Source organism: Varanus komodoensis, unplaced genomic scaffold (genome assembly GCF_004798865.1).
Source record: "Varanus komodoensis strain SLA01 unplaced genomic scaffold, ASM479886v1 scaffold15, whole genome shotgun sequence".
NCBI classification, from domain to species: Eukaryota; Metazoa; Chordata; class Lepidosauria; order Squamata; family Varanidae; genus Varanus; species Varanus komodoensis.
The window spans coordinates 11,266,634-11,280,640 of NW_025335440.1; the positions used below are offsets into that span (position 1 = coordinate 11,266,634).

A 14,007-nucleotide genomic window follows, 5' to 3' on the forward strand; every position below is an offset into this window, starting at 1 on the left:
GAAAATCAAATTGCTTAGGCATACATTTTTAATTTGATAAGAGAAGTTGGAAAAATGCATCTGTTCATTATTTTAGCAGAAATGATGTATAAATCACTGAAATGTATAAATGCATATTTATTTTATTGTAGAAATTGCTTGAACTAAAACAGATTTTGCTAATTACATATTCAATATTAGTCTAACATTAAATAAGTTACAGTAAAATCAAACTAATATTGTATTATTGGGGGGCAACTGTCAACTTGAAAAAAAGGGCTTTATATAAAAATCAATATGTAATTTCAAAATCCGTTTTTAATAATTAGTGACTTTTTAAATTAAGTTAGTGACTTCCAGAAAGAATGTCATGGCAAGGGGAAGACACTCTGGCCCTGTCCATTGGTCAAAGGAGGAACAGCTGCATCCAAAAGCAATCTGTAACTGGTAGTGTTATAGGCTTTCCCCCCACACCTTTGACATTAATACTTAGCTTAAATCTTTATGATGCAAAAGTGGAATGTTTAATAAAACATGTAGAAAAATTGACTGAATATTGGAGAAAACTACAAATATAGTCTTAAATCAATGAAATAAATAGTTTTCCTAAGTTATTTTTAGATTTTAAAGAGCAAGATTAAATGAGTTTTGCATTGCAAATCCTTAGAGATGATTGTTGATCACCACCTACAAGGAATACAGGTTTGCTCTGAATAGCTGAACAGTCTAACCAGATAATAATACTGAAAAATATGCTCTGTATTCTAAGAATATAAAACTATGAAAATTGAGTAAAATTTAATGATGAAAAATGAGGGGAAATGCAAAAGAAATTTGTTGGTATAAATGTGTACTTTGTATATTCAAGTTTGAATTAAAAGCTATGCAAAGATTTTTCATTTTATCTTTAAGTGTAATGACTCAATAATGGGAAAAGCTAACATAAGAGGTTTTTTCCCTTGTGTTAATGGGTTGTAATGTACTAAAATGCTAATAAAAATGCCCTGGTCTCATTTTCAGACAGTAGGCAAAACAAATGGTTCTCTTAAAATCATGGCCAGATAATGATTCTTATAAAGCAATATGGCTAGTAAAAATGCTTTTTATAGAAGGTTTCAGTATAACATGCTCACCTGTCTTGACCTTGGTCTCCCAGGAGAAAACTTTCTTTTGGTGATTGCTGGTTTTCCCATTCCAATTTTTGGAGTGAGTGAAACATATGTTGTTGGAAGAGCTGCAGAGGATTCTAGCAATGATGCCTGACTACGCATCATATCATGTGATGAGACTAACTCTAGTGAGGCTGCTGGTGAGGAAGATACACTAGTCTTGTTTATTTCAACAGATGATGGAAATGAAGAAAATGCCTCAGCTGGTGACTTTAAAGATTTGTCTCCCAATGGTGAACTGTCAGTGGCACAACTTTCACTTGCAGGAAGAGATGATGTTTCACAAATTTCAGGAGTATCATCTCCATTTGGACCTTCGGGCACCACCCTTGCTTCTAACTGCTCTTCCTGTCTACAAGAGGTACTGTCTTGATTGCCTATGACGAACATTTTAGGAATCTTTGCTATATCTTCAGGTGTCACAAGTGGAGGCAGAGATTCCTCTGTGGACATTTCCAAATACTCACTGCATTCCTGTGATGGTTTCATTTCATTTCGCTTTTCAGACTCTTGCTGGATTGTGTCTAGGATATTCTCTGTTGTTTCCATCTTTGTATCAGTGTGAGTACCATCAGATGCAGGAGATTTTTTAAGAGACAGTTCCATTTCATTGGTACCAAAATGATTAGAAATTTGTGTTTCCAATTCATTCTTTTCATTTAATGAGAGACCTGAAAAAAGGGGGATTTCATTCAAGTATCATACAAAATAACAAATATGTGAACAGCTCAGATCTTTTGCTGAAATTTGAGAGTGCATGTTCATTTCCTTGTCCCAAGCCTTCTCAGATATTCTAATATGAATATGCATCATATCACCAACCACAAATAATTGTTAGTCTTCTACAAAGATTTGTGTATTCTACTCGTTGGTCATTATCTGCCCTTGTGCTGTAAATGCTACAAATTAATTATATGTAATATGAAAAACAGCCTCATCTGCCCTCAGTTAACTTCTAATAATGTCAATTAGGTGGCACAGAGTTCTGCTATTGTGCAAGAGAGAAAACGTTCTTTTGACTTTTCTCCAAACAATTTTTAATTTTATACATGTTGATCATTTGCCTCTTTGGAAGTCTTTTTCTCACTGAACTAATTTTAAAAGATTTTAATCTTTTTCATATAGTATATGCACAAAATCCTCAATAGTTTTGATTTTCATTTTCTGCTCATTTCCCAGTTCTGTAATACTTGCTTTTATTCCAAATTTGTTTCCCCATATGTTAAAGTAAACAGCACTGGCTATCTTATTTCCAATTCTTTCCCTAATAAATAATAAACAAATAACATGCCCTTTACAGTTCTGCTCTACAGGGACTTTGTAGAAATTGTTTCCACTCCTTCTATAATGCAGCCTTCAGAGATTGCTGAATGGGATTCTGATTCAGAAGATGAGGCTAACAGCTGAACTGCCAAGGCCATCAGGTCTAGAGATAGGCCAGGTGGTTCCTGAGAATCAGGCAGTTTCAAGTTTTGTGAAGTCTAGGGAACAAGCTGATATGGGAGGGTGTGCGTCCAACATAATTAGCAGATCATACAGCATCAGTTTAAGAAGGTGGCCCAAGTGAGATGCATCAGTAGCCATAAGCAGTGTCTCCAGATGCTTCAAGTGTCAACACCGATAAACAGCAAGATTCACCTTGATGGTGAATTAACTGTTTTCAGTTTGATAGGGAATAGAGGTATTTAGTTTAGAATTAACTTCATATGATGAACCTGCATTTTCCTAATGGCCAACTGTATAACTTTGCTTGTTTCTTTTGTTATTGCTTCATGCAACACTCTTCTGCATTACAAAACTAAGCTAGTCAACTTTAATATAATAAAGACTTTTAATTGGAAAGTCTTTGTCCTGATTTACCTGGTAGAAGGGGAAGAGCTGCTACAGAAATCATGCAAAACTAGCCTTAATCTACTGATGCCCTCCAGATGTTTTAAAATTACAGTTCCCAGAATTCCTGACCATTGGCCATGTTGGGTGGGATTGTGTCAAATAAGGCTGAAGAAGGCTGTTCTTAACTATGATTTAGCTTAGGAGTGGGGAAATCTCAGGCTTGCAGGATAGACTAAAAAGAAAAAAGAAAGATCCTCAAATTATACCAATCTTAATCTTGTGCAAAAGACTGTGCTTAAAGAATTCTGAACCAGGGAATCTGAGTTCCAAAACTGAAATAGAGCTTACAATCTTCTACACCGAGACCTCCTCCTGGATATCAAAGTACCTTCTTTATTTTAGCAATATGATTTAGGGTGTGTGGGGATGGCCATTTTGCCGGGACTGACCCTACCAGTTACCTCAGGTGGCCAGTGCTAGGAGGCATCAGAAAGGTGATAGATTTGTAGGTATACCATGAGTCCTGGAATGTGCCCCCAAAATTAGTTTGCTATCTTCAGGTACAATGGAAGTTGCTACCCCATTATCAATGATGAATGTAATTAATTCACCTATCCAGTTTTGGTACATGGAATGGGAGAAAGGGAATCTTGTTTCCTGTCTTCAGCAGCAAAATGTCTTGGGCAGGCACTACTGTTGCTTCTATTGCTAAAAAACTGGGAATTAGAAAAACTTTTTTGAACTACTACAAATAGCCCAGAGATCTTTCAGTAGATGCAGATGTACCTTTTTGCCAAGCTCTGGTTTAGCAAGATCTGGACTAGCCCTAGATTGCAGTTTTTCCTGTCTTCTAGTGAGTCCATGATGAGACATTTGGCAACAATTCAAACCATGATTACTGGAGCTGACTTGCTTAAGTAAACAAGGTTAAGATTTTTCTCTGTTTATCCAGGAGAGAGGTCAGTGTGTAAACTAGGCTTATTCATGTTTTGCAAAGCCATAAATTAGCATAATATCCAAAACCTGCCAGTGAATTAACATTTTTGTTAAGCTGTCCATGGCCACAATACAAGCTGAAGCTAGATCAGAATATTTTTATTACCAATTTAAGCAAAAGATAAACATCTCAAATAATTTTCTTCAACAATATATTAACTTTATCTCATGAATAATAAAGTGTGTGAACATGTGTGTTTGGACTGCTTGTTTTATCATCTGTTTTATTGCTATATTTAGCAGCTAAACATAATTTGAGAGAGAGAGAGAGAGAGAGAGAGAGAGAGAGAGAGAGAATGAATATGAATGCCATACAGAAACATTAAGTGGATTTTCCAGCCTTGACGCTAAACTACTAAAGCCCATAGTTAAATACAATAATAATGAAAAGAAATATTTATTTATTTGATCTTGCTTTGAGCAATAGCTTTACATGAGATTCCCAGGCATGTCACATAAGATCCTTGTGTTTATTGTTAATCTTTACCACTGAGATTCTTTAACTTGAATTTTCCCATGAGGCATTTCCAATTCATACTTTTGCTACATATGTTAACTATCATCTCACTGAAATTTGCATATTCTAAACAATTTGTGAGGTCTTACTCCTTTTTCTATCTTCTAAATAGGCATTCACATTTTTTCAACTTCTCTTAGCATTGTGAATAAGAAGTATATCTTATTCTATTGTTTAAGTGAGCAGGATTCACAGATGAATTATATCTGGTAGTCAACCACTATACTACCACCTAATGCTTCCTATTTTTACTTCTGAGCATCTTATATACACTTACATATTGAAACAGAACAAGGTCAGAACATCACTCTCAGTAAGCATTAGTACGTTATACATTCAAACCTTGCCTGCAGACTTCTCTTAGGGAAGAGTTTCCTTTCTTGCTCAGGAAAAGATACACTGCTCAACGACTAGCGATTTTAGTCAACACTGCCAAATACTTCAAAATTTTAATTTCAGAAAATATATTTTACATACATGACAAATATATTAACTCACTGTATGCATGTGCATGTGCACACATACACAGAGAGAGAGAGGGAGAGGGAGAGGGAGAGGGAGAGGGAGAGAGGGGGAGATTCTTTTACCATCTGTGATGCACTTAACAGCTGTATCTTCAGCAAAGCCACTATTGGTTACTAATTGGTCCTCATCTGCCACATGTTCTGTACCATCTTCTATTTCCATTTCATCTGCACAAACATAAGTAGCAGCAAATAATTGTCAGCCTTGATGTAGTATTATTACCAGTAACTGTTCTTGGATTTGACCTTTTGTTTCCACACAATGTTATTTTAACAGTACACTAAATCACAAAAGGACAGAAAATACAATTGATTTCTAAATTAAGGCACAATTTTCATGATCAACAGTGATACTGCATATATTTTGGTCAGAGTAAAGTCTCTAGTTCTAGTATGTACAATCAATATCTTCTATAGTTTTGCTTTAGCTGTCAAAAGTTATGGTCAAACACACCCCAACATCACCGAAAACATCCTAATACAAATTTTGCCTCAAACTTCCATATTTTGGGAAGTTCTCAAACACTACAAGGTACAAACTGCCATATTATGGTTCATACAGCCTCTCTTTTATTTAGTGAAACACTTCTGTTTTTATTCTTATAAAGGATTCAAAGGATGTTGAAACTCTTAGCTCTCCAGGGTTCCTTAGATGGCAATGCCCCTTCCATATGATGACTTATTATTGCACAGCATTTTAACCTCACCATTTTCCCCCTCTTTCAAAGTACCCTAGATGGCACATAGCTCCCCTCCACTCCATTTTCATCTTTGTAACAACTCTGTGAGATCAGCCAGGCTCTATGACTGTCCCGAAGTCATCCAGAGTTCTTTGTGGCTGAGTGGGGACTATTGCAATACGCGAACCACCATTACTGGCTTTCAATTTGCACAAAAATGATCCGGCTTGTGGGGGTCACTGCAATGTCAACAACATCTGCACATTTTGCAAACAACCTGTCCTCAGTGGGTGGCCAGATCTAATGGCAAAGGTAAAAGTGCTCAGAATTGAGAGACATGCTTGCTACTGTGAACAACCTTTGAAATATGTGTACCAAGACGCTTCCACAATGCTTCATATCATAATAGAATGTATCCTTGTCAAATCTTGTGGTATCATGCACCAACAAAATAATATTTTATAAAAGTTTTAATATTAACACTTGGGGATATTTTAGAATCATTGTGAAAGATGTTTGCAATATGGTGTTAAATACAAAAAAAATGCAACTGAGACATTTTACATTTATCCCAAACTTTGGGAGATGGCTGATACAATGGAATTGGATTCAAGGAAGTCCTGAACTGTCTTGGAGTGCCTCTGATATGGTAGGGTAAGCTAAATTTCAGATTATTTTTTAAAAAGTGATATTCTCCTTGTATGTTATGGCATATAAACATCCATATATCTTCCTATTTTATTGTAATTTAAAATGCTATTCACACACTTACTAAATTTTTCAGTTGAAAGAATGACAAAACATATGTAACAAAACTTCTGTATGCTCGGTTATAGTTAAGCCTGCTGCTTTTTAAAAGGTGAAGACCCCACAGTTAGCATAGAGTTGGATGATGTAGACCAGCCTTCTCCAACCTAGTAGCCTTCGGAGGCATTTGGACCGCAACTCCCAGGATTCCCATCCAGCAGAGGCACTGACTGGGATTTCCGGGTGGTGCAGTCCAAATGTGTTTGGAAGGAACAAGGTGGGGGAAGGCTGGGGTAGACAAAAGAGTGCAAAATATATTTATGCAAATACGTTAGTCTTTCACTTACAGTGAAGGTTTTTTTAAAAATATATAATCCATATTAAGCCTATTTTGCTTACTAATCTTGCAGTGAAAGGACTCTACAAAGTATCAGGTGAACGACTAGCAGTACCCATGGAGCAGATGAAAGAAGAGATTCTTACCTGTGCCAGTTTCAGGATGAACTTTGGCAATCTCCATGATATCACAGGACTGAGCATGCTCCTCTTCTACTTCCAAGTGTTTGCAAAGACTGCAGACATAGTCTTTTAATTGCTCATCCAGTTCATTATCAGGCGGTTTGTCACATTCTATGTGAATCCACCTGCAGGGAATCATTCAGTAAAATTTTCACATTACAATCACTAAAAGTCCTACCTTCAGTGAGAAAATCATCAATATTATCATCGCCTCTTTGGACCTTGACAAATTAAGCTAATACTAAAATGGCATTTTGACTATACTTCGCTTGCACAACTGATTCAAAATACTACATTGACCAACAAAAAACTGCTTTGTATACAGCACAAGAGTTATTAACTATCAATAAAATTCAGCTTATAATCCATTAGATATGGAAAAATGACAACCATATTTAATTACATTTATACTTTTCTCCTACAAGGAACCCAAGATGGCCTATATAATCCCCCTCTCTTTTTTATATTTGACAAGTATTTCTCTATGAGTACAGAATTAATTAAAATAAGGTGAGAATCGTGGTGCAAGTCTCATGACTGATTAACATGAGACTAGTCAAGTTCTAGTCCAGGAATTTAAGGGGGGGTTCAGCAGATCTACACCGGATACAATAGATTGGAAGCAAAGATAAAATACACATTAAGAATAGCTAATAAAGACATCCAGTTCTTTTAAAGTAAGACTTCTTACCTTTTGCACATATGACAGTGCAATTTGTCTTTCTGTAATTCTGGATAGGAGGACTTTTCACAGATAGGACAAGGTAAGTTGTCTTGCTGACGGTAGCAGCTCTCACACATAAGACAGTTGTGATGCCACTGACTACTAGTCCGTGTACCACATTCTGCACATATCCTGCAGTTCTGGAAATAGCAGAAAATAAGCACTTTCTCTTAATATTACTAGTCTATGACATAAAAAATAGTAACCGGCTAACATGTTCTGCACCAGTTGTGGCAATTCTATGGCACGCGTGCCACAGTGAGCACAAAGAGCCCTCTCTGTCGACACACAAGCCAAGTCGCCCCAGCATCGCCCAGCAGCCAAGCATTGGCCATGCGCATGCTTGGAAACTAGTAGCGGCGCCAGGTGATAATGTCTCAAGCCACGACTCATTACCCGCAACGCAATCGAGCTGTTGCATGGCCAATCAGGGCACGGCCAAGGATATACATATATTTGTTTGGACTGGCAGTGATTTCTTTTTTCTAAACTAAAACCTCAGATTACAGGTTTTATTTCAGTGTTGGCACTTTGTGATAAGTAGGTTTTGGGTAGAAGTTTGGGTACTCGATCTCTAAAAGGTTCAACATCACTGGGTTAGGGTAAGAAAAACGAGGTGTCCTGCAATGATTTTGATGGTTGGAATGTGTGTAGAATGGGCAGCAATGATGAGCTGTGCAGAAAAAGCTGCTTCAGGAAAGCTTTTTCAAAATCACCCTACTTTCAATGGAACTTTAGCCCTCTATTAGGGTTGGGGTGAGCACCAGGGCAGGGTTGGGGTTACAAAAACGAGGTGTCCTGGCATGATTTTGAGGGTTGCAATGTGTTTTGAATGGGTAGAAATGATGATCTGTGCAGAAAAAGCTACTCAAGGAAGGCTTTTTCAAAATTGCCCTACTTTTAATGGAACTTTAGCCCTCTATTAGGGTTAGGGGTGTGCACCAGGGTATGGTTACGTTTAGAAAAAAGAGGGGTCATGTTAACCTTTTGCTGGATGGAATGTGTTTAGAATGGGCAGGAAAGATGAGCTGTGCAGAAAAAGCCACACAAGGAAGGCTTTTTCAAAGCCACATTATTTTCAATGGAACTTTAGCCCCATATTAGCGTTCTGTGTTTGTACCAGGGCAGGGTTAGGGTTACAAAAATGAGGTGTCCTGGCATGATTTTGATGGCTGGAATGTGTTTAGAATGGGCATAAACAATGAGTTGGGCAGAAAAGCTACTCAAGGAAGAGTTTTTCAAAATCGCCCTCTTTTCAGTGGAACTTCAGCCCTCTATTAGGGTTATGGGAGTGCACCAGGTTAGGGAAGTGGTGGCGAACGTAAGGCACACCTGCCACAGCGGGCACGCAGAGCCCTCCCTGTCGGCATGGAAGCCAAGGCGCACCAGCACTGCCCCTACAGTTGAGCATTGGATAACTGCGCACATAGGGGCCATGTGCATGCTCAGAAAGGGGTAGCGGCACCAGGCGATGATGTCATGAACCGCAACGCATCAGGCACAACTCATCCTAGCTTTCACATGGCCGGTCAGTGCGTTGCCAAGGATATATATTGAACTGGCTGTTAGTTGATTTTTCTAAAATTAAAGCTCAGTTTTCAGGTTTTATTGTAGTGATGGCACTTTGCGATGAAGAAGTGGGTTGTGGATTGCAATTTGGGCAATCAGTAAAGGTTCGCCATCACTGTTTTACACTGACTGAAAAAGAAATTTCAAATAAATTTATTTGGAAGTTAAAAAAAAAGAGCACTTTATTTACTGGGCAAAAAACAGTTTAAGGAAAACATTATCACACGAAATAGTCACTTGATTGTCCGGAATAGCTCTCTCCTGCCATTTCCAACTACAACAGAAGATTCAAGTTTTGACACCTCTATGCAGAAAATAAAAGTAAATTTTCCCTCACTAAAATTGAATCAACTAGATACTAATTTCTGACCACGGAAATGTAAACTAAACGGTAATAAGCCTCTCTGCACTGTGAATTCTCCATCCCTACAATTTGGGAATGTTTTTCTCCATTAAAGTAGATTGGATAGAGAGCAGCAATTAATTCTTTCACAAATCTTAGGAAATTTTATACTTCTAAACAATCAAGTTCAATTAATACAACTAGTGCTGATTTGAATCTTTACAGACTTACAATAAATAAATAAATGGATGGATGGATGCCAATATAAACTGGTAAATGATCAAATGCCATGGTCATGTACTTCCAATACCAATTGTTTTCTGCTGTTTAACAACATGAACAACATCGTAGTCTATTAAGCCATGATTGGTATATTCTCAGGAAATGAGAACATGTAAATGATGTACTAATTTTCAGCTAGATGTTCATTAAAAATCTAATTATGATTGATAATTATGAGCCTTTTTAATATTCTTACACTTACATTACAATATTCCACTTAACAGGTTTAAAGGTCAACCAAAAATTTTAATTTTATACATGGTTGCTTGTGAGCTGAACTGAGCTGAATGGAAATCTACAGATGAAGAACTTAAAAATATAGTTTTATGCTGCTAATGTCCAATTTGAACCCTATATTTAAACTTACTTTGCATTTCCAGCCATTTGTTGGTACAGAATCCATAACTGGTTGTAAACAAAAAGTGTGGTAACCTTTGTCACATGTATCACATACAAGCATCTTGTTATCTTCTCCAGAATGCCTAAGAAACAAGTTAGTTGTTGAAGCCTTATTGGGTATGAAGGAAAAATACTTTTAAAAATTAACACTTTGTCATACATGGGAATATAAAAAGCTGTCTTACAGATGTACATTTGTACATCTAACTCAGTATTCTTGAAACTGATTAGCAGCAGCTCCTTGGATTTCAGGCAGGGCTTTTTCATAGTCCTAGCTGGAGTTGGCAGGAACTGAACCAACACTTTCTGCAAACAATGCATGTGCTCATTTGTGGTAAGGTAGCTGCCCACAAACAGTGACACATCAGCTTGAAAGTGACTAATAATATGTTAAGCTGAAGAAGTAAAATAGCAATACAGCCAGTAACCCGATCTTAACACTTTTCTCCACTAAAAATACATATATTTTTGTTTGAATATAAGAACTGCTGCACCAGACTAGTACTGTGAAAGCAGTGGCCTGCTTTGGGTGGCCTTTGCTTTACACTAGGCCCAACATGTTATCTAAAACAAAGTTAGCTGGTGGCTTGCTCCATAACTGAACAAAATATACAATCCATTTTGGGCTACCAAAAGCAAATATTCTCTGTAGGATGTTTCCCCTCAGTTTACAAACAGACTTTGGTGGGAAGCCACCAAGGCTATGAAAGCCTAGATGCAGGAACACACAGTAAACATTTGTATAACACACAGCTCAGTAATAGATAGTAGAAAATAATGGCCACTCTCTTATTCAAGAATGTACTTTTTCTTATTGACTCAACTTATTGAATTATATTCTTACTTCATTATTTATTTTACTCTTTATAACTCTGCTTGATTCTTTGCAAATCTCCCATTTGGCATTTCTGCATCTTTATCACAGATGTCAACACTTCCCCCGCCCCCACCCCATCAATTTATTAAAACCTGGTGTCTGCAGGGCCATACAAAATTTTCAGAAAGGTTCTTCTAATTCTTTACCGAATTCTGATAGCTAAACCTAACACACAATAAACCATTATCCAGGTTTGCTTACTTGCAGTTCTGACACACTTTGCAATCAGGGCACTGCCAACCTGCCCGTTTTAGAGGTGTCACTTGTATATCCAGGCATATCCCATGGTAATGCTGGCCACAGGTAGTACAAAAAAGTTGATCTAAGAGGTCACCAGGGCTATCACAGACTGCACAGTTTGCTTCTTCTTTTGCTACAAATCAACAGATAGACTTGACGTTATTTTATGAAGGACAAAGCATTCTCTGAGATCAGAAAAAGGAAACTTTGATATAGCTTTAAGTTGTACAAAAAATAAAAAATATTGCTCCAAATCTATATAAGGATTCATAAGTCAGAAAATACACTGGAAGAATGTATACAAACATTAAAAGTATGACTGGCTTCCATATAAAAACATCCAGTGCATAATGTCATTCTATATCCAGTGTTGGACTGGGACTGGCTTGGAGGTGCTCTTTGATCCATCTTTATCACTTGAGGCTCAGGTGGCATCGGTGGCTTGGAGTGCCTTGTACCAGCTTCAGCCGGTGGCCCAGCTGCGACCCTACCTGGACAGGGATAGTCTGGCTTCAGTGATCTGCGATCTCTAAATTAGATTACTGCAATGCACTCTAGGTGGGGCTGCCCTCGAAGACAGTTCAGAAGCTGCACTTCCTGCAGAATGCTGCAGCCAGACTAACAACTGGGGCCCAGAGATCCAAACATATAAGGCCAGTTCTGGCCCACCTGCATTGGCTACCTGTATGCTTCTGACCCAAATTTAAAGCGCTGATCTCATCCCGTAAAGCCCCACATGACCTGGGGCTGAAATACTTGTCGGAGTGCCTCTCATAACCACAATCTACCCAGACACGATGCTCAACCTCTGGGGTCTTCCTCTGGATGCCAAGCCCTTGAGCGGCTCAGAAGGTGGCAAGTAATGGGAGGCCTGTCCTGTGGTGGTTCCCCATCTTTGGAACACTCTCCCTGCTGCGTCCTGCCTGGTGCCAAATTTGCTATCTTTTGGTGCCAGGTTAAGAAAGCCCTTTGAAAGACCTCCCTGGTCATTCAGGGGCATGACACAATTAGCCAGGTGTCTTTCTTTTATTCTTGACTGGGTCTTGTTATTGTTTTCTAATGTTTTACGCTATTTAAAATTAATTTTTAATTCTTGTTAATGTTTTATCTATATTTTATTGTTTTTATAATTTGTTGCAAACCACCCAGAGAGTTTCAGCTATGGGCGGTATAGAAATGAAATGAAACAATAAATAACAGTTCCCATTCAGCCATGAAGCTCACTGGGTGACTTTGAGCTTAACCTAACTCACAGCATTTTTATAGGGATAAAATGGATGAGGGGGAACATGTAAGTCAACTTGGGTTCCTTGCATGAACAAAAGCAGGATATAAATATAAATATTCAATTTAATATACATATTACCTTCTTTGAAGATAAAACCAGTATTAACAAATTGATTTTGTTAATTCCTCCATCCCTTTTAAAGATATAACAAGAAGTATCAACTGCTAATTTATCAAGAATGAAGGGTGCAAAGTGAGGGAGAGGGGTGAAGTAGCCACAAGTAAGTTGATAACAGCATAGCCTGGCTCCTTCCCTCATTTCTCAACATTTTCTCTGAAGAGCTACAGGATAGGAAAGCAGAATAATAGATTTTTTGCTACTTCCCTATTATCTTTCATCCCAGTCAAAGCAGGTACACTTAAAGGCTTGAAGTTGTAGGAAAAGACTGGGATTGCTCTTTTCCAATTCTTTTTATTATTTATTAACAAAAGATTATCCTCTTTATTGTATGAGTAACACAAATGGGAAGTGTATTCTTGTCTTCCAGAAGGTACAAGCAGCTCACAATAACCAATAATTGCCTAAATTTCCTAAGCGGTAACTTCTATATAACCTGAAATCTTGGAAGCTAAGCAGGTCCGGCCTGGCTGAAATCTGAATGGGAGACATAAAATGTGAACTGCCCAGAGGGCATTGGCTATGGGCAGTAGAGAAATGTAAAGTAATAATGATCATAATAAATATGGGTATGTGCTCTATGTCAGTATTAATATATTTAGTATTCACAAGGAGGTGGAGGTGTGTGAACTGATGTAGCGACATACATTTGCAAAGCATATTATACCACTGCTTAAGGAATCCCTTCCCAAAGCTGATATTAACCACACTGAACCCAAGAAAGTAGAAGAAAGAGACTTGTAGTTTGTGATTTTTTATCTAGTAGAAACTAGATAAACAGTGTCTCCACATAGGGCAATGTTTCTAAACCCTTGATCATGTTTGTTGACCTCCTCTGGACCCTTTTTAACTTTTCGGCATCTTTCTTAAATCTTGGTCCCCAGAACTGGACACAGGATTCCAGATGAGGTCCAACTAGTATAGCAGAACTACTACTACCTGTGATTTGGAAGTAAATCCAAATCAAATTACTTCTGAAGAACTGCCGATAAGAATGTACAAGAGCTCCTGTACAGTGACTACCCTTTATCATGACTCTGTAATGCAACACTCTAAAGGATTTGTGGTAAAGATCTGTCAGCGATCAACTTAACTTCCAACTGTTATGGACAAGTGAAACAGGAAGAAGCACCTGACTCTATGAGTAATGTGGCTCAGATACTATGTATTGACCTGGTTCACACTTAAAGATAGACCATGGCTT

The 14,007-nt window shown here is 37.8% G+C and overlaps 1 protein-coding gene across 19 annotated transcripts in view; it reads right to left on the reverse strand.

The window, feature by feature from the left end:
• KMT2C (lysine methyltransferase 2C) overlaps positions 1-14,007 on the reverse strand; it is a 183,787-nt gene that overhangs the window by 80,092 nt on the left and 89,688 nt on the right. For all 19 annotated transcript variants that reach the window (XM_044424617.1, XM_044424621.1, XM_044424603.1 and 16 more), the window contains 6 exons: positions 11,360-11,531; positions 10,250-10,364; positions 7,656-7,828; positions 6,929-7,089; positions 5,082-5,186; positions 1,113-1,819 (listed from right to left, as the gene is read on the reverse strand). In XM_044424617.1, coding sequence (XP_044280552.1) covers positions 1,113-1,819; positions 5,082-5,186; positions 6,929-7,089; positions 7,656-7,828; positions 10,250-10,364; positions 11,360-11,531 — 1,433 coding nt within the window. The remainder of the gene's footprint in view (positions 1-1,112; positions 1,820-5,081; positions 5,187-6,928; positions 7,090-7,655; positions 7,829-10,249; positions 10,365-11,359; positions 11,532-14,007) is intronic.